The sequence below is a fragment of the Sphaeramia orbicularis genome, chromosome 17, assembly GCF_902148855.1.
Source record: "Sphaeramia orbicularis chromosome 17, fSphaOr1.1, whole genome shotgun sequence".
NCBI classification, from domain to species: domain Eukaryota; kingdom Metazoa; phylum Chordata; class Actinopteri; order Kurtiformes; family Apogonidae; genus Sphaeramia; species Sphaeramia orbicularis.
Window position 1 is genome coordinate 24,946,289 of NC_043973.1, and position 20,397 is coordinate 24,966,685.

The 20,397-nt window shown below is 36.6% G+C and overlaps 1 protein-coding gene across 7 annotated transcripts in view; it reads left to right on the top strand.

The window, feature by feature from the left end:
* The first annotated feature begins 7,162 nt into the window (after nucleotides 1-7,162).
* The window catches only part of kmt2cb (lysine (K)-specific methyltransferase 2Cb), a 66,383-nt gene continuing 53,148 nt past the window's right edge, over nucleotides 7,163-20,397 (top strand). For 6 of the 7 annotated variants that reach the window (XM_030160293.1, XM_030160294.1, XM_030160295.1 and 3 more), the window contains exons 1-2: nucleotides 7,163-8,268; nucleotides 16,147-16,335. In XM_030160293.1, the coding sequence (XP_030016153.1) occupies nucleotides 16,148-16,335 (188 nt within the window). In that variant the 5' untranslated portion in view covers nucleotides 7,163-8,268; nucleotide 16,147. The remainder of the gene's footprint in view (nucleotides 8,269-16,146; nucleotides 16,336-20,397) is intronic. The other variant, XM_030160299.1, reaches the window with a different exon arrangement.

The window sequence follows — 20,397 nt, forward strand, 5'->3', positions numbered from 1 at the left end:
ATTGATTCTTGCCTATTTTACAGTAGTTTTCCAGTTTCTGTGTAGCGTCATAACATCTCTGCTTAACATCTACACAAATTGGGTATGCTTTCTAATCTGTATTAAACACAGTCTTCGCTGTCGTATTTAAAACTTGTTAAGACCCAAGACGTCAAAGACAGATCTGAGACAGGCCAGTGAAAGAGACAGTCTTTCTTTCACTCTGTCTTATGTCTACATTTCCAGTTTTGTGTCTTTAATATACACTAATCAAAGATCCAGAAACTTCTCGTCAAGTTTTCTTCTTCAAAGATCACATTTTTCTCATTTTGTTCTTTTAATTAGACTGAGATTAAAAAATATCTCAATTTAAAGGTAAGAAACAGTCACTCTGCGCTGCATTCTATCTCCCTGTTGTCAGAGAAAATTAAACTGCGAATTCATCTCTGAAATATTAAACTTTTTATCTTTGTGAAAGATTAAAAACAGATTTCCCATCCTTATGCTTTAGAAGTTTGTATACTCTATGGTTTCCACGGCTCATGCTGAAGCTAAATGTTACAAAACATACAAAAGTTTTGAATTGTGTTCTGCATCATCTATGGAAAATAATTATCTGGCTGTGCATAGAGCTAATATTGGCTCTATTTCACACTACCTGTTCTTCTGACAAAGAACCCAGCCGGCATCTGGTTTCATGTTTCTTGTCTCCTTTATTATATTAATATAGTCCATCTGTTCACCTGGCTGTTGTCTGTCCTGTTATTCTGCAGCTGCCATTGCAACTACCTTTTCTCCCAAGCAGCACCAGCCAGTCACTAAAAATCTCCTGTGATAATTAGAAATGAAACACCTACTAGTTTATTTTACATTTCAGAAATCACATTGTACAAACAGGCATTTGCTCTCAGATATCCCCTACTGTGTGAATATATTACACACAAATGTAGCTGGTTCATACATAATGACCAGTAAATTGTAATGCAGCATGAAATTACAAGAACCAAGAGCAGTTATTTTGTAAGAATAAATACTGAAAATTCACAGCATTTCCACTCCTGCTGACACCCATGTGATGACTTGTGTCATCCTTAGACAAAAACAAGCTCTCAGTGCCTCTGTCTTCTTCAGAAAATTAGTCTTTATTGCTGATACCCAAAGGGAATCAATTAAGTTCAACAAACAGGAAAGAGCTCCTGGAGCATTTATCCACTCAGTGCATAATTATGTTTTATTTTGACAAAATTACTTTTTGTGTTACAACACATTTGTTTGCTTAGAATTAAAATAACTTGCACAATGAATGAATATTATAAAGTAATCATAAAAGGACAGACTGAGGCTTGTATAAAGTAAACTCACTCCCTACTGAATCTCACCATCAAATGCAAAACTGAGAAAAAACATACAAATTAACTCTCCCATTTGCTACTTCAGTCACTGCAGAGACATTTTAACACTTTAACTTTTGTATATTTTCAGAAAAACATTTCTGGGCTTCAGAAGCTTGAAATTCCTTGTCAGAAAAGTGCATATCATCAACTGTCTCCCACTACAGAACACATCCTAATCATGTACAAGCAGGTATATGAGCTGTGAAACAAAATCAAAGGAATACAAACCAGGAAATTATCTTGTTTTATATGATACAATGAAAAGAAACACATAAAAAGAGCAACCATACTGCATTTTTCATGTTGAATAGTAATGGAAATCCAATCTGATTAAGATTCTTAGTGCAATATAAAATAGGGACATGCTGCCCCCTGTCTGTAATCGAGTAATTACTGTAGTTCTTTACACCAAAATATTAAAAGAAAATCATGATTAAAAAACTCTATATCTTTTGAATATTAGTAAAAAAGTTAAATAATATAAAATCTTAAATCTAAATTGCAAGAGTAATGATTCATGAGAGAATAAAATATATCAATTAAGATGTAAAGGACTGTAGAGTAAATATTAAATGTCAAGCTGAAACTTTTTGTAATATCTTTTGGACGTTGGGTTTATTGCTGTAAAATTGTATTTTTATATAATAATTTAAGGGTTGCTTATTTATAATGGACTTTCTTTTTAGTCATTACAGGTCATCGGGTCACATTCAGGGCTGTATTTGATTGTGTTGCTTGAGTTTTTATCTCCTATAATAAAAACATGACCAGTGATAATATATATGTCACACCACCATAATGACTGAGGCATCTGACTAAAACAGAACCAATATTAGTAATATATGTAAAGCCTGTTCTTTTCCTAAGTCAATTTAAAACTTCTGCGCTGTACAATGATAGAAGCTTGGGAAATAATTACTGAATCATACAGATACAGATATTACATATACATATTATACAGATATTCTACATGAAAGTCCCTAAATGATCTTTATAGTTTTGTTAGTGGAATACTATGTATTTCTAGGTTGTTTCTTTCTCATGTGTTCTAAATTTACATATTGTCTGCTGTTGTTGAATACAGCTCATTTATTAATTAACTGTAAAGAAAACATTTCATGCCCATTTTGACATATTTTTGACTCATACTTACACATAAGCATTACAAATATAGACTTTTTCCAGTTTGTCACATTGGTCTAATACTTATTTCCAAAGATGTAAATGAGCAGGAATATATTGAAGTGTTCACTACCTTTAACCCATAAAGACCCAACTATACACCAGTGACAAAAAGCATCTACTGATCTAATATGTTTAATAACTTTAGAGCCACTAACCCTATCAACATGTGTAAATAATTGGTGTAAAATGCAGTTTATCATCTATTCATGGTCATCAGATATGACCTAGTTGGACGTTCAGAGGCTCCATAGTGAACATGGAAACACCATCATCTTCTACAACATTGATTCACCAGTAAAACCCATGGAGTTTGATCAATAACAGTGAATGGACACACTTCACAGGAAAAAAAAAAAAAATGCAGTGTCAATATTTCTGAGTCAAACTATTTTAACTTAGAGTATTTATACCTCTATGGAGAGTAAACCAGCTCTAACAGTAGAGTTAAAAGTCAGCGTAAAGTTCTGCACAGATGCAATGTAAAATTCAACTCTACAGAGTGGTGATTAGTGCAAGTCTGTCGCATTGCATTGTGGGTACTGGACATTTTACTCATTGTGTTCTATTTCATGTGCAGGGGTTAAAGGAGGGGGTTGTGTTGATTTAGGTTGATGTGTCTGTTTTACAATGTTTATTGGTCTTTTTACCTCCGCCAAGGAGGTTATGTTTTTGCCAGGGTTTGTTTGTTTGTTTGTTTGTTTGTTTGTTTGTTTGTTTGTTTGTTTGTTTGTTTGTTTGTTTGTTTGTTTGTCTGTCCGTTAGTGTGCAACATAACTCAAAAAGTTATGGACAGATTTGGATGAAATTTTCAGGGTTTGTTGGAAATGGGATAAGGAAGAAATTATTAAATTTTGGTGGTGATTGGGGGTGGAGGGGCCCACGGGGGGGCCCATTTCCAACAAACCCTGAAAATTTCATCAAAATCTGTCCATAACTTTTTGAGTTATGTTGCACACTAACGGACAGACAAACAGACAGACAAACAAACAAACAAACCCTGGCAAAAACATAACCTCCTTGGCGTGGGGAGGGCCCACGGGGGGGGCCACTGATCAGCCTTGGCGGAGGTCTGCGCTCTCCGAGTGCTTCTAGTTATGTTCTCTTTTTTTTTTTCAAATATTAATGTGACACCATTAGTCAAACCTGTAGGCAGAACAATGCCTCACCTGATTGTTGCTGTGAAGCTGATGGTTTAGAAAGTAAGCTGGAGAAATTGGGTCATAGAGCAATTGAAACCCTCATACTAAACCAATGCTACTTGTGACCCCCACCGCCGGAACCCCTGCAATTCTGCGTTGTTGTAATATTAGCAGAGGGTGCAAACTGATGATGAAAATAACACTGGAGAGAAATAAATATTAACACATTATAATCATTTTTAAACTAAATTTGGAGTAAAAATAACTCTATAAAGTGTAATCATATTACTATTAACAGTGTGAAAACACCACAGTGTTAAACATTCTGAGTGGGACCAAATGTTATCTGAAAGAGAGTTAAATTCAAGTCTCTAAGAGTTAAACTGACACTGTTTTTACTGTGTTGATTTATATTTAGTTAATGATAAATTTTACTGAAAAAGTCACTTTTTCTCAAGTTCGCTCTGTTTTTGGTGTGATAACTCTTAAATGTAAACTCAGCATGATGAGTAAATTACATGATCAGTGAAATAAATATAAGAAAACACCTCATTTTCACTGACAAAAATGCAAAATGGAGAGGATATTATTATGATAAATGGTGATAAATTGCTTAAGAAAGGTTAAATAGAGAAAAAAAAAAATATTGGGGAACTGTAGCAAAAGTAGCACTGGGTCTTTATGGGTTACGTTGGTATTAATATTGGCAGGTTTGGTCATTATTATAGTCTTTCAGGTGTCACACATAAGATGCACAAGGAAACACTGGGCTGACAAAAGTTCCTTGTAAACAAAATCAGCAGCGTCACTGCACGTTTTTAGGTAATTAGGTCAATGGTGGCTTGTGGTGAAAATGAATACCAACTCAAAGGTCAGCACTGAGAAAGTGACACCTGTACATGTGGTGTGTTACACTTCACAGGCTCAGACACATCTGTGCCATCTGAACAGTGACTGTGGACACTGACAAACTCTCTGTGTCATGAAACAGTGAACATGATGAATTCTGTGATGTATTAAACCACATTAAAATGCTTGTAAACACTTTACTAGCAACATTCATTAAATAATTCTGTAAAATCATCTTATAATTTACCTAACAATGGATTTCATTTTAAGGTTAGATTTGCAAGTTCTGTATTTACACTGTCCACCTATAGAGAGATCAGCTTACAGGCATTTGTTTTGTCTTTGAGTGTGACTGTAGTTTTAAACTTGTATGGATGTCTTTTTTTCTCTCAGAAGCAAACATGGTGGTGAAAACCTGCTGACAATGCTTTTACCAGAGAACACTGCTTCTCTTTCTCCTTTGCGGATTTCATGTCTTGGACTGATATTTGATCTGTATCCGAGGATTATATTTCAGTGCTTGGGATATATAATAGATTTACAAATGACTATTATATATGAAAAACCTACCTTGTTTATTTTTATACACGCATTAACCTATAAAGACCCAGTGCTACTTTTGTGGCAGTTCCCAAATGATTTTTTCCTCTACATCTAATATTTCCTTAGTGATTCAACACCATTTATTATAAAACAGTTCTCCTTATTTTGCAATTTTTCAGTAAAAATCAGGTATTTTCCAGTATTTAATGTGCTGATCATATAGATGTTTAGAAAGGCTCAGATTAAAGTTGATGGTTATTGTATAAAAAACAGAGAAAACTGAAGAAAAAGTGACTCTCTCAGTAAAATATATCATTAACTGAATATAAGACAAGTGTTTCCATTCACTGTCATTGATCCAACTCCGTGGGTTTTACTGGTGAATCAATGTTGGAGAAGATGACGGTGTTTCCACGTTCACTTCGGAGCCTCTAAACGCCCAAATGGGTCATATGTGATGACCATGAAAAGATGACAAACTGCATTTACACCAAATATTTATATGTATTGATAGGATTGGTGGATCAACAGGTATTAAACATTTTAGATCAGTAGATGACTTTGGTCTTTATGGGTTAATAGAGTATATCATTCTTTCTGATCCTTCAATGACATGTCACGGTCTTTAGGAAAAAATCTATTCTGATGCTTCTATTAACCCTTTAATGCATGAATTATGAGAACATTAATCAAGATTTTTTTCTTTATTCCTCTTTGGGCTTTTAAAAAAAAACAACAATGCGATTATTATTATTATTATTTTTTATGAAGCTATTTTTCATGGAGTTGCAAAAATTTCCACTCAGCTGGACACCATGTGTTTACTTTTTGAAGCAAAGAAACATGTATTTACTGATATACTGTGTGAAAACTGTGAAATAAAAAAAATTAAATGCTGCTAATTAGTTGTTTTCTCACATTTTAACATACACTACAAACAAAAAGTTATAGATATTTTTAATTTTTGGGCTATTTTTTTCAGTTGGGATTCTTGCACAACGCTTTTTACTTTTTTGTGTGTAAATTGAATCAAAACACTTTTTTTTTTCATGACCAGACCAAGAAAAAAAAAAAAAAAAAAAGAAATATCCTTAACTTTTTGTTTATAGTGTACTCTAATACTAGTCATTACTCACTTCATGGACATAATATGCCCCCCCCCCAAAAAACCAAAAAACCAAAAAAACTTTTGTTATTAATTACAGTCTAATAACAATAACAAGGAATTGATTTACACTTGAACATGTTAGGTCAGGTTTATCAAGAACAGTAAAGTTACAGTGATGTTTTAATGTCAGTGAATGAGATGATGCATAAGCGTCCACTGTGTTGGCTGATATGAAACTAAAACAAAATCCATGAATATACAAGAGAACAGCTGTAGAATAACTGTCCACTGGAGTGACCACTATGCATGAAAGGGTTAATTTTTACAACTTTTTTTTTTTTTTTTTTTTTAAAGTTATCTGCTTTGTTGCTGCTGACACCAAATTACTCTCATTATTTTCATTATAAAAGTGTCTGTGTGGTGTCCTGTGTTGTATTGACCAACAGGGGGCGCTCATAGTCAAAGAAAGAAGTGCCAAGGTCTTCCATTTAAAGGAATGGGTTGTATTTATTTCCAATAAATTGTCTGGCGGCTGTTCTCGAAGAAATTTTGTTAATAAGAATTAGAAAAACCTAAAAAAAAAAACACATACATACAAATATACATAACAGCCACAGGCTCTTATATATCATATGTATGTGCTTGAAGCCGACCCCTGGGGGCTTTTCTAAAATTTAACCCCTGCGTGTACAATATACCAGCAGGTTTATATCCACGGTAAAACTATTACAATGCCTGCACCAGATCATGTACGTTTATTTGTCAGAATGGGGATAAATAAAATAAAATAAAATAAAATAAAATGAGATGTTTGGTTTAATTGAGGCGAGACGTTGTTTTGGTCCGCGTGGACGGCTGCTGTGTGCACGAGACGTGAACCTCCGCGTCGCGTATTAAAGTTAATCCGTGTTTTCCCCTGCTCCGGAGATACTGATGACTACTGGAGACACTACATCTGCTGCTGCTGCTGTTGCTGCTGCGCGAAGATTTGCATTAGCTCGACAATCCAGCGAATCCCAGTTCCTTCCGATCCACGATCCGTCTTTTTGCGGTATCCCTAGCCATTATTTTATTTACTAAATGCCCATATCCCTCCGCAGGGTCAGAGAGTATTTTGAAGAAATTGTCAGATGCTTTGCGCCGTATTTTTGTCCTTAATTCTGATCGATGCTATTCTATATTTGCCGCACTCTCCAAACATCACCTCCTCGGCGAGTCGTAGCGATTGTATAGGCTTTGAGTGCGGTACTTGTGGTAGGGGGGAGTTGGATCTATTTTTTGAGGAGCCTTGAGGGGATGTGCTGCGGTGCCACTTATCATTAGATATGGCCACCGTTACAGAGTACACCGAAGCGTCATTTTCAACTTAATTTTGTGGTATTTCATGGTAATTTCGCAGTACAGCCACTCCAGCCGGTGGAGTGTTGTTTTTGGAAGGCTAATGTTTGTTTTGCATGTGTTGGGAGACGGTTGTTCTTGCGTGGCAGGCTGGCTAAGAGAGTCTCTTAACTAGCCGCTTGGTCCCGCAGATTGTCGCAGCTGAAGAAAATAGAACCAGTTGCCAACCAAGCGGTCGGCACCCAGCGTTAGCTCTGCGCGTCGCTGTAACGTTACATTCACTAAGGATTCACATATAAAGTTTTATTTACGGAGTGTCGACTGTTGCAACTGCCTGGATTTGGCCTTGATTCATTTATACGTTAATGGTAAAATTGTTGACGGTAGACTTGGGTGGCTAACACCAACTAGCTATATAACCCGAACTCGTGCGACGACAGCTGTCATTGGAGAAAGGAAAGTGATCCCCCAAATGCGTCTACCAGTGAAGCTGTTTTCTGTTGGATTTACATCATCTGTCTTTTCATCAAATGGGCAAAGTTGGGAATAACATTGCTACGTTGGATTCTAATGATATGCGTTATGCATTTTTGAGAACTGCGGTGTTGCTTCATTGGAGAGAGGCTAGCTAGCTCGATTAGCCCGCTAGCTAGCTGGGTGATAAAAGTGCGACGTTTCATCCCCCAGTATTTTGGACATGAAGAGGATAATTCGCTACTCATAGGGCTGGAAGGTAAGGCTTTAAGGAAAGTTTAATTGTTTCCAAGGCAGAGCTTAATTTGTGTCGTATTTACCTTTCTGAACTAACATTAAAGCTGAGCCAACATTATGTACCTCCAGTCTGATGCTGGGGGTTTGTCGCCGCCTTGGTTTTCATGACTCAGACTATTCAACGGAATGAAACATTCAATAGAAGGGTCCACGGTTGCAATAAAACCAGAAATAGATCGAAACCGTAAAAATCATGAGTATACGCGGTTAGCACTAGCACACAGATAACCTTCGTGGGTAACAATAGGCAAAAAACACAGGTTATGGGGGTGGCCAGCGTATCATTTTCACTTTTTGTGTATCGGTGTAGTTCCCTAGAACAGTTCCGTTTCATTGAATAGACCGAGCCTTTGTGTGTGTTGGATAGAAATGTCCATTATTGCCTGGTACCCAGTTGGAAGTTGGGTTAAGGTTGGATTATTTAGGGCGATTCATTTAGTTTGCAAGCACCAGCAGATGACCACATCATTATATTTAACATTAGCTAGATGTGAGACAACAAAAGACTGAAATACTAATGTTTGGAGGTTTGACGTAGGCGTTAGTGGCTTGCTTGGACGATGAGTTGGCCAACTGCAACCATAGGTAACCTGTTTGCTATGTATGACTACCAGGGACCAGTTGGAAAGTTGTCTTTTTGTCTAATGTCGTTTAAAGTCGAATCCGATTATCTATGGAAAGTTAAACTTAAAAGACAAAGCTAGTCGTTGCTCATTTTTCTGTCACATTCAGACAATCTCTTTTTACTTTTGTCTGTAGTCGCCAAGGAAAGGCGACAGAGTTCAACACAACAGGCTAGCTGTCGTTAGCTGTATATGCAACGGCTTTGTGCCCAGGCTTGCCCTAACAAAAGCTAACGTTAGCATGTCTCAGATTGTGCCCATGGTGGTCGTGACTGCTTCGTCAAAGCCGTATCCTAACCTCAGATGCCCCAGCAATCAACATTATTCTCAGTGTTCAGAGCTGAGGCTTATCCTAATTATGTATCTGGTTATAAAACTACCCTTTTTGTTTCAATAGCTCTTGTAGTGGTTTGGGGTTCATCTATGCCCCTGTTTTTTGGCTGTTCTAAGTATAATGCAAGAATGATTGTGCAAGGGTCAAGCCATTTTATTCAATTACTATTCAATGATTATTTCTTCTGGAGTTGGTGTTATTGGACCACCATCTGTCTAAACAGCCTAGAGGCTACTGGAGACTTCATAGAGGAAGAAAAAGAGTTGCCACAAATCAGCAGCAGCAATGAGTAACCCAGTATTTTAATTAGTTTTAATGTTAGTACTGTAAGATTTATTGAACCATTTTAAGAACTAACCATGGCTAGACTCTAGGGTTAATGTTCATCTGTCAGACTTCATTAATATTTGGTAATACGACTCCAACCCGCACTATAAAATCACAAAAAGTAAAAAGCAGTACCCCAAACTGGACAAAGTAGCACCTCTGTTTCACAATAAGTATGCATAGCTTTGAAATCTGCTCTTGTAACTGTACCGCTGCAGTTGCATTTAGCTAGTTTTAGTCAAGACAGCCCACTGAAAATAGCCCAGGTGTATCATACATAGCTAATGTTATAACAAAGAGTTGGCTGCTTACACGCGTCATATTGGTCATTATAAGCATCCTATTAAACACGATGGAAATCTGAAACACTGTCCTGTTGTTTTAAGCACCCACCCCATCAAGCTACTAAGAAAAAATTGGTAAATGCATGAATTTATTCACAAGGCTGTTTTTAAAATGGCTGATCTGAGCTGGTTTATCAGAAACAGTGACTCATGATTATATATACATGTTGATTAACAGCAAAAAATAAAATATTCTGGACAAATTTTCTATCAAGCAACAGGTTACTGCTTGCTGGAGAATACCCTGCACAGTAAAGGCCTAACTACTACACTATCTCATTGAGAAGCTAGATCTTCTTAAACATGTACAGGCACATTGACATTTAGAGGCAGTTTGCAAGCTAGACAGGAGGGTGACTAATGAAATGGGGGTGCAAAAGGAATTTACACATTAGCTGATTTTATATATTTTTTGTCCTAAGGAATACTACTCAGTTGCCATTTCCTCTGTCACTCTTAAGAAAGCTGTCCAAGGTCTCATTAGACAACCTGGATAGTGTCTACAGAGTTTTCTCATTTTGGGTTTTGATTAAAAATCTCAAATAATGTTGGCATTTACCAGTTGGAACATCTAGCAAGTGATCTAATTAGTTGGCTTGATAGAAACTGTTAGCTGAATTCTGTTAATGTGATAGTGGAACATTTTAGCTTCATATCTAAATAAGGACTTGTTAGTGCTGCAAATTTCCAAGAATCTGGTGATACAATAGCTATCAGAATGCAGTGGTTATGATTCCATATATATCTATATTGAAAAGCTAAACTCCATAATACATAAAATCTTAAAAATAAATAAATAAATAAAAAAGAGGGATTTGCTTTTACTTTGTCACAATCAGTTTAACACTGATCATCAAACAGCACAAAATAAATCTCAATGTGGTATGTGTGGTGGTGTGACTTGACATGTAAAATCCTCATTAAAAATCAGTTTTTTTAGATTCCTTGTAAAATCACAAAATCTAATATTGCAATACAAATGCATAGCTATATCTTCTCGTTTCTGTAGGACCCATGTCACTTTTCCATAAAAGTCACAACAGCAGTTTTACTGAGTCGAAAATGGCAACATTTCCATCTCATTGGTGTTGGTGTGAACTAAATGATAAAGCAGAGAAAGATGGGTTATTATATCTTCAGCAGTGTTAGTTGTGCAGGTTGGGTGCTAACAAAAAACTGCAGTATGTTTAACTCTGTTGTGCTTTTTAATTTTTATCTTGGCTCATTCTTGTACACTGTCAAAACATGTGAGGCTTGTGTCCTTAATTGAAATGTTCTTGCGTTTAAATGAAGCCTTGAGGAACATCAATGTGAAAGATTCCAGTGTATTAAATGACAGGAGTGACACTGTAAATTATGAAGCTGAATAGATGTATGGAGCATCTCAACAATGCTTATATTAAATGACAGGACATGAGGTGTCACTGTGCATTAAAGATGATTTGAAAGGTAGCCTATATTTTCCTCACAGTCACTGTATCCATGTGACATTTTTGACGGATTTTTAGGTCTCCCTGTTTTTTTAAGGAAGGATATGCCACCCCACCACTAGAGATTTCAGTAGACTGTAGTATGTAGCTGTACCAGGTGCAGTTATTCTTGAGGGAATATTGTAACCCAGTCTTTTATTGAAACACATCGGTGATGCTTTTTTCCTCTTTAATTTGTCCTCAATCAATGATTTCATTTGCAGTTAACTTTTTTTTTGGTTTTTTGCAAATTTAGTTTTACAAATTTGAAATACAGAAAATTGATCCCCCTGCCTCTAACTGGATACTTCTCAGTGTGACATTATCAAAACACCACTCCATCCATATCCAAATACAGTGTAAAGTATATCTGTTTTTGCCTTATTGTTCACTTAAACTGCTGAAGTGTTACATTTTAACTAATTAAAAGAAAAAGCTAAATTTGCTTCTCCACTGTGCTCATATACTCTGGGTTGAGTAGTGAAGGAAAATGAGGTGAGCTTTTCTCGAGTTTAAACAATTCATTCATCAATTGTCAAATGCAAATATGAGGATTTCTCTGCAAGATGCAGGTTGTCTTACTGACAGTGGCTTCAAAGCTGTTGAATATGTTTGGAGGTATATTTTCACTGCAAAGAGGTTGTCCAGGAGTTTGACATTCAGGCACATCCAAGGCTTATCCTTGGATGTTATTTCCTTCAAAACACTTATGTCATATGATATGTGTAATTTGAAATCATAGTAATGGCACAGATCACAATATAGTTATCAAAATTAAAATATGTTTTTTTAAATAACCAAATCTCATCACCCTTGATTATTCTCTTTTTTCATTTGAAGCTTCCATATTAACAATCTTTGTTCACTATTACTCCATTCTGTGTCATGCCCACTTTCTGGCTTGTCTTGCTATAAAGCACATTTTCTGCCTGCATCCCCGTGGAAGAATGCAAAGGCTCCAGAGTCTAAACAATGGAAAATGTCACTGCAAAGAGTAGTTTCAACTTTTATTATTTTCCTGTATGTTTTATTTGATAGGGACAGAAACTGCATACAGCAATCCAATGTAAGTATTGTAGTTTGTAGTGAATGCTAACTGGCAATACCTGTGTCTTGAAGACCTTCTACAAAAAATACAGTTTGAAGAATGAAATGAATACAGAACAGTATTTCAAATGTCATTCAAACTGATGATAGCAATATACTAATAATGATACACATTCTGACAGTGCAGGGTGTAATACAATAAATCAGGATTTAGTGGCTCTGTTGAAAGTAGAGACGTTTGCAGCAAATTTAACAATACATATAAAAACAGAATGGAGCATATTGCCATATTGCACAGCCCTAGTTGCATAATAAGGTCATGTAGCTTTAGGCATTAGTCTTATAATCAATTACCTTTAAGATCTTTCCACATAAACAATTGAAACAACCATCAGTGTTATATGCAGTTTGTCACATTTGTCTTCAAGTACAAGGTGTATGGATGCACACCTCAGGGGTTTTTTAGCACTAATTTTCTCTAGTTTTAATTGTTTTATCACTGGTCATGTTTTCTTCAATTCACAGACCTGCTAAAAATGGGGTTGGGCAATACATGCAATGGTAGAAATGCACCCATCAGGAGAATTTTGTCATTTCTATTTGGGAGTCATCCCTCAGTATTCCTGGCTCATAATCAGGACAGGCTATGTAGCAAATCAGGCCTTGATTCTTGTTACAATCTCTCAAATCAAGCTGCTTCAGCTTGATTTGAGAGATTGTAACAGCGTCATGATTTGGACAGCAGGGCTACCGTATTCTCCATTGTAACATAAGAGTGACACTTGGTGGCAGCAATACATTTCTGAGTTTATGACATGGAGGGGAATGAAATTGTCAGTACAGATCAGAGGGCATCCATACTCTTAAACAAATTATACAAAATCCCCTTCCAAATTGCACTTACTGAAATCTAGCTGTTTGTTGCACCTTTCAACCTTAAGATCAGGTACACATGAAATATATATATTTTTTTTAATGTTTTCATGTTTCACATTAATATATTTGGAAGATATACAGATACACCACCAAAATTTAATCATTTGTTCCTTGTGCCAGTATCAACATTTCTTGAAAATTTCATGAAAATCCATCCATAACTTTTTGAGTTATCTTGCTAACAAACAAACACACAAAGCAAAGTGATCACAATACCTCCTGGTGGAGGTAACTAGTCTTTTAGAAGGGACTTTAATGACTTTTGCTGCCACAGTAGAGGAGGGGGAGAGAGAAGGTGATTGGATGTTTAGTAGGTTAGTGTGGGTGTGAAAATGATCAAACCAGTTAGATATTAAACCAAACACTAGACCAGACTGTACCAAGTCTTGAGTGTTGTACTCATTTGGGCAGATGTTCCTAAGTGGAATGTAATTAAACTCCTAGAGCCAACTAATCAGTGTGGTCACTCCAGTCCAGTTGGCATCAGTGATGTAGCTCTAAATTTTGGTTGTGTTTTTTTTTTTTTTTTTGCCAGTCTCCAATAAACAGTAATAAATGTGTGAAGTGTCTTGTGACTTTCCCTTTGTGTTTACACTAGTGCTGCAACAACAAATCGATTAAATCGATTCTTAAAAGATTTGGCAACAAATTCGTCAGTCAGTTTCATGGGTCTTGATCACGTTAGTATTGAGGCATATTTGCATGTTGTGTAGTGTAGCAGAGGAAAACGCAGAGCAGCATGGCTGAGGCTTTGGATGCTGGGCCAAATTTTTAAAGTTTACATTATGTTCCTGGTGGCCATGGCAGCCCCTTCGGGTCCAAACGTAGTGCGCTGTTTATGTACAAAAATTGAATATGGAGAAAAAAATGGCCAAAACCCCATGGCACTCTACGTTTCGGGCAAACTGGGCTGCTGCAGCCACTGGAAACAATGTAAACCTTGCTTAAGATAGCCTATGTGTTGTGATTACTTTAGCACACTAGCTAGTTAGACACTGTTGTCGTAATTATAACATTTTCATCCATCTCTATTTATCAAGTCACTAACGTTACCTATCGTTGACTGGAACTAATACATACAACACTAGTTTGATAGCCTATAACCGGAGCTGGTTGAAGACTATAGCTTGCTAGTCTCTAGCCATAACAAGTCTAGGTAGCAAGTTAGTGCTCGCTAACTATACCTGAAGCTATTGCAGGGACGTAATCATTAGTGACTTGTCTGTAGCCTATATTGCTTTGTGTTAAATACCGATCTTTGAAAATTGAGTCATTTACGTTTATCCGATGAATCGATTAGTTATTAAAATAATCTACAGATTAATCGATTATTAAAATTTTTGTAAATTGCAGCCCTAGTTTACATGTTCCCTCGTCTATGTTTTTTGGCTCACCTCTTTTGTCTAGTTGAAGATCCCAGACATATTGGTGCAGTTTTAATTTTCTTTTAGACCTAGGTTGTTGTAACACTTACGTTCTTTGTCTGGACTTTAAGACATTCCAACTTGATTTGAACCAAATTTGTAAGATGAAACCTCGACTGGACCATGCTTTGGACTGAATGGCCGGTCAGTCTCACAAAAAGAGATGGGCTTGGTCTGGATCCAACTGATCCGCAGTTTAATTCATGTACATTGCATACATGGTTTTTTTTGGATAGTTTGAGCTTTTGGATTAATTGCAGGAAATTTTGCAAGGCCATCATTTTGAAAAAAAAAATAAAGATGGAAGAAGGTAAATATCTGGCAAAGTAACAATATGCTCACACCAAATATGTGATCACTTATATAAGAAGCAGCTGAATGTGTTTGTTCACTATCAGAATTGCAGAATTACTTGGATCAAATGTATACAATGAACAACAAAAACTTGAATCTTTGTTAGTAATTTCAGGATTGAACACCTCATCCCTGTCCCCTCATCTTCAGAGACACATAGACATAGGAGTAAAGGCTCAATACCCCATCCAGCAAATGAAATGTGAAGTCCTTCATGTTGCCAACATTAAGTTGCACATAGCTTATTAAGCCCCAACGGCTCCATCAGAGTTCCACCAGTCTGCTTAGGAACAAATGTAATACTTTGGTAATCGTTTTGTCACAGTTTACACTAGACAGCAAAAAACTTTACCTGATTCACCTGTTCATCTTGATCATATCAAGTGTTTTGATTCCAAATCTGAAATCAAGGTGTGAGAGGAGTAGGCTAAACAAATTTTAAGGGACACTCTGCAACCCATCCATTCATATACATTTAGTTTTGCGTCACTTTGGTCTGCACAAATTTTTTTTTCTAGTATTGAAAACCATCTGATTCTTTTGATCTCTGAGCTGATGATTGTAACAATTTATAAAATCAGGTTTAAACCATACATGGACTAGTCTGGCAAAACTGGACATTGACCTAACTCTAGTTTTATGTTGTAGTGGAGCTGCAGAGTGCTACCCACTAAAAACTAAACATCTCACTATGAACATTTAAAGCTCCCATTTTGAAATGTAGCCAAGTCCAATTAAAAGAAGGAAATCATCAGTTCTGAGGAGGCTTCTTATAGAACACTTGCATTGTGATATATATTGGTACCGTGATATGAAATTGTTTATTGTGATAGAAGATTGTGGCCATGCCCTTGTATGAAATCAAATGAATCTGAACCGTGCACCTTTGTCTATGTGTCTAAAGTAGTTGAGATTACTCTTCAGTAAAATCACCTGCCATTTAACTCCCATTATGATCTTTTAACTTTCTGTGTGTTGATAGAATGTCATCAGAGGATAAGACTGTGGAACCCTCTGACCAGGGACCCTCACCGCCCTCCAGCAGTGTAGGGACCTCATCCACAGGAAGCCCTGCTCTCGCAGACAAGCGACCTCGTGGCAGGCCACGCAAGGATGCCGCTGCCATCCTACCCCAGGCACCACCATCATCCACATCTAAGAACAGAAAGAAGTACGTTTGCTGCTCAGACATTCTTAGAAATTGCTTTGCATTTTTATGCTGCAGGGAATGTTCTCATTCCTTGAATTGGACTCAGTAGGGTTGTTTTGGTAAAATAATTCTTTGTCCATACATTTAGCTTCTTGATTTGATATTGGAGCCATGAGAACTCCCCCTGAAACAATGAATTTTAAATAACCACAGTTGAAACAAGCCTGAACCTGTGGATTTACCAACGTTTTAGCTGGCTGTTAACAGTTATGACAATTGGTACAAGTTCACATGTTACTTTGGTAATTTATCCATTTTTAAGCAGATTTTTCTTATATCCAAATTGTCATCATGATTAGAAGAGCTTAGTCCCCGCAAGTTTTTTTTATAGTTCGACAGCTTTCGTATGCACTACCACAGATTTCTTTAATCTTCCATTGTACAAGATTCCTAGCTTTTTGTTGACTTCCATAGCAACATACATATATTACATACATATTATAATACAGCTTAGAGCTACTCTGTAATATAATGCCTGCAAGGTTCTTAACTCTCTCCTTACTCTGTCCTCTCAATCAATCTTAATACCCTGCTCCCAATGGATCGTTTAATCTCCAAGCATCCAGACGATGTGTTAATGCCACAGTGAAAGGATGACCTGAGACACAGTTGAATTGCTTCAAGTTGATGTGGCCTATTGGTATAGAATGAATAGTTAGCAGAATTGTTGTTCTTTTTGAGCTATCTTTGCTGTTGAGATGGTTAATGTCATGGCCAAAATAAATTCCTCTTTTCAAAAACTTTTTTTAGAAAGGGGTTAGTGGTAAAGCTAAAAAAAATTGTAGGTAAAATGAAAAACACAGTTTTTGCCACTGACAAAAAGAAATGATAACAGAAAACTGCCTACAGAATCACTGACTTTAATATCTGCGAACGACACATTTTGTATGAAAGGTTTTTTTTTTATCAACAAAATGTATAAGAGCTGTATCTGTGTGATTTTCAGTCTAAAGAATATGTGGAACCATACTATTTCTATCTGCTCAAGAGGTACCATCAAAACATAAGGATACATATTTATAACTTAAAACAAATAATGTGTGGAAAAGTATAATAGCAGCATTTTACATTATTTACTAGGTGGGTTTTGGATGGATTGGATGAGCCTTTCTGTTTGGATACAGCATACATTACAGTGCCTAATGATTGCATAAAGAACCCCTGGGATGTGTCTAGACATGACTCCAACACAGTTTGATTTTTGTTTGTGATGATTTGACGTGGAGCAATTTCATAGCATTTAAAAACACCTATATAATGATTTAAAATTCTCATTGTGAATGTTTAGTTTCACAGTAGTCAACACTGTTGGAAAGTAGGCAGGGGTTAGTGGTTGGGATGTAAATAATAAATGAGATGAATAATACCCATTTTTGGTCAGTAATGATATCACAGTTACTCATACAGTATCAGATTTAATTGACCGACAACTACTGTTTCAAACTTTGAGGGAAAATGCCAGCTTGTTTCCTTTAATATCTAAATTCAACCTAAGTTCAATTGACCACTAATAATGGTTTTCCTGGTTCCTCTGACTGAAAACACAGCCCTGCAACCAGTACACCAGCTATAATAGCTGTTAGTGACACACTTTGGCCAGGCAGGCTCTCTGTGTGTGTAACAATATCTGTTCTATGCTCATCTCTGTTTGTGTCGAATGACTTCCTTTTCTTGTAGATGCAAGTGGAGTATGAAAGTTATATATACCGATATAAAGTGTTAAAAATTGATTTGTTTTGTGACAAAGGAGGATGTGTCAGAAATTGCTCTTCTAGACCTGGTTGTTGGAATTTACTAGATTTGCCCACGCTCCATCTGCTAGCCAGTCCATTTCAGAACAGGAAGTCTGTGTCAGGTTTTCCAGGCAACCCTCTCTGAGCTGGGACTACTTACCACAGCATTATTTTCACCTTTTCTTTTTTTTTCTCTCTCTCTCTCTCTCTCGCTCTCTCTCTCTCTCCCTCTCTCTCCCTCTCCCTCTCCCTGTGGTGGAACTGTGGGGGGATAAGTTGTCCAGGGTATGGGGCTGAATGTTAGTCTTGAGGGTTTGTCGGTGAAATAACTAGCTGCCTCAGCGCTGAAATCTGATGCCTTTAGTTCTGTGTAATTACAGTTAAGGGCTGTGTAGCAGTTCACATAAAAAATAAAATAAAATAAAATAAAACGTTGCCAGCTACTTTGCATGTATACATAATGTTGTGGTCATGGATGATACCGCTCATTTCTGCATGTTGTCTCTGGAAATCGAGATGAGCTCAGTGTTATTACACATAGAAAATGATAATGTTTGCAGTGACTGTGTCAGGTGAAGATTGGGAAGCAGAAGGTATAGTATGCTGCATCTTTAAGCCAAGCAGAAGCTTTTAAGGAGAAATGGGTTGTTATGCTGCAGTTGCTGGATGGCCTGTGGTGCACCTTAGATAGAATTTCACCACTTTTTATGTAAACAAAACACCAATTAAGTTTTTGTTGGTTTATATTTTTGAATATTACTTTCATTTGCCTTTTAACAAAAATAGATTTGTATACTGTACATTCATACTGTACCAATCTCTTCAGAAACAGGAAAGTTCTTGTTTGCTCAGCAGTTACTGTACGTAACTTTAGTTTTTACACAGAAATTTGGCTGTCTCCATCTTATTACAATGTGCATTTGACTTCAGACTTCAGCTGATTGGTTTAGTTTTGCAGGAGGTCTCTTCTGTCACTCCTGGGTTTAAGATTTTTTTCTTATCTTGACATGGAAGTCATTTGGAGGGAGGGGTTGATTTGGCTTTCAGCCAGTTGTGATTTTTCTCTCCAGTGGCATCGAAAATTACCCCCACCCCCCACGCCATCCGTCTCCTCTCTCAATTCCAACCCCCTGTATCCTCCTGAGTACCCCTGAGACATGCTGCTCTCATTTGGGCTATGTTCACAATCCCCATTTACCATGCTAACAATTGATGTTGCTATTTAATTTGTATCCATGACAATTATCCCAGCCAAACACAGATCCTACATTAGGTTAACAGATCTCCCATCGGATGATGCTGATGCAAACAGATCTCTCCATATTCCATGTGAAGAGGTGTATGTGTCAGATTATATGTATCTGTATGAATTGGCAGATAGATATGTAGTTGGAAATGAAGACATGGTTTTATATGCTGACAGAGCACAGTAAGCATAACGTAGGTGTGTTGCACTGGTAAGATGTACTGTATTTTTTGGCCACTTGAGGACACGGATTAAATAAAATCAGGTCAAGTGATGATGATGATTGGAAGAAAATAATACCAAGAACATATTTCCCATGAAAATTGAGAAACAAAATGATGATGAGGAGTAATTTGATATATTTGGATGGCGTAACAGCCAGCAGACACAGGAGAATGGTTATCTGTTTGGGTTTTTTTTGTTTATTTTTTTTTTTTTTTTGTCATGGATCTTCAAACTTTCTTTTTAATGGTTTAAAAACACTGCCATGGATGCTGCATATTAAGTCTAAATATAGTCTACTATAAAATTGTTATATTCAATATTTTTGATTGCTGAATATCTCTGTACTAAAATATATTAAACTTTAAGACACAGTTTGATTTTAAGGCTTGTTTTAAAAAAGTACTCGCATGTCTGTACACATCCTGTGCTATTGGTCATGGTAGTTGCTCATTCTGACTCTTCTAATGTGATTCTAATTTAAGAGATGATGGACAAAAGCCACAGCTCTTATTTAATGCAATAGTGTTTTCTTGAATTCAGCTGGAACCAATATTAGATGTGAGCAAACTATAATGAGTGTTTTCCAAAGTTACCGTGCTTCTTCCCGAATCTCCTCTTTATAGTAGTATGTCTTAGCCACACCTCACCAAAATATAAAAAAGGGGTAACTCAATATACCCACAAGACCATAGTGACACCAACATACCTCTGTTTTTAAGTCAGCTTGGTTAAGAGATTTACTTTTAAGTGCAAATGATTTCTGTGTACAAAATCAAATCCATAAGCGTTCCTGCATTTCCACATTAGTCTTGTTTCCAG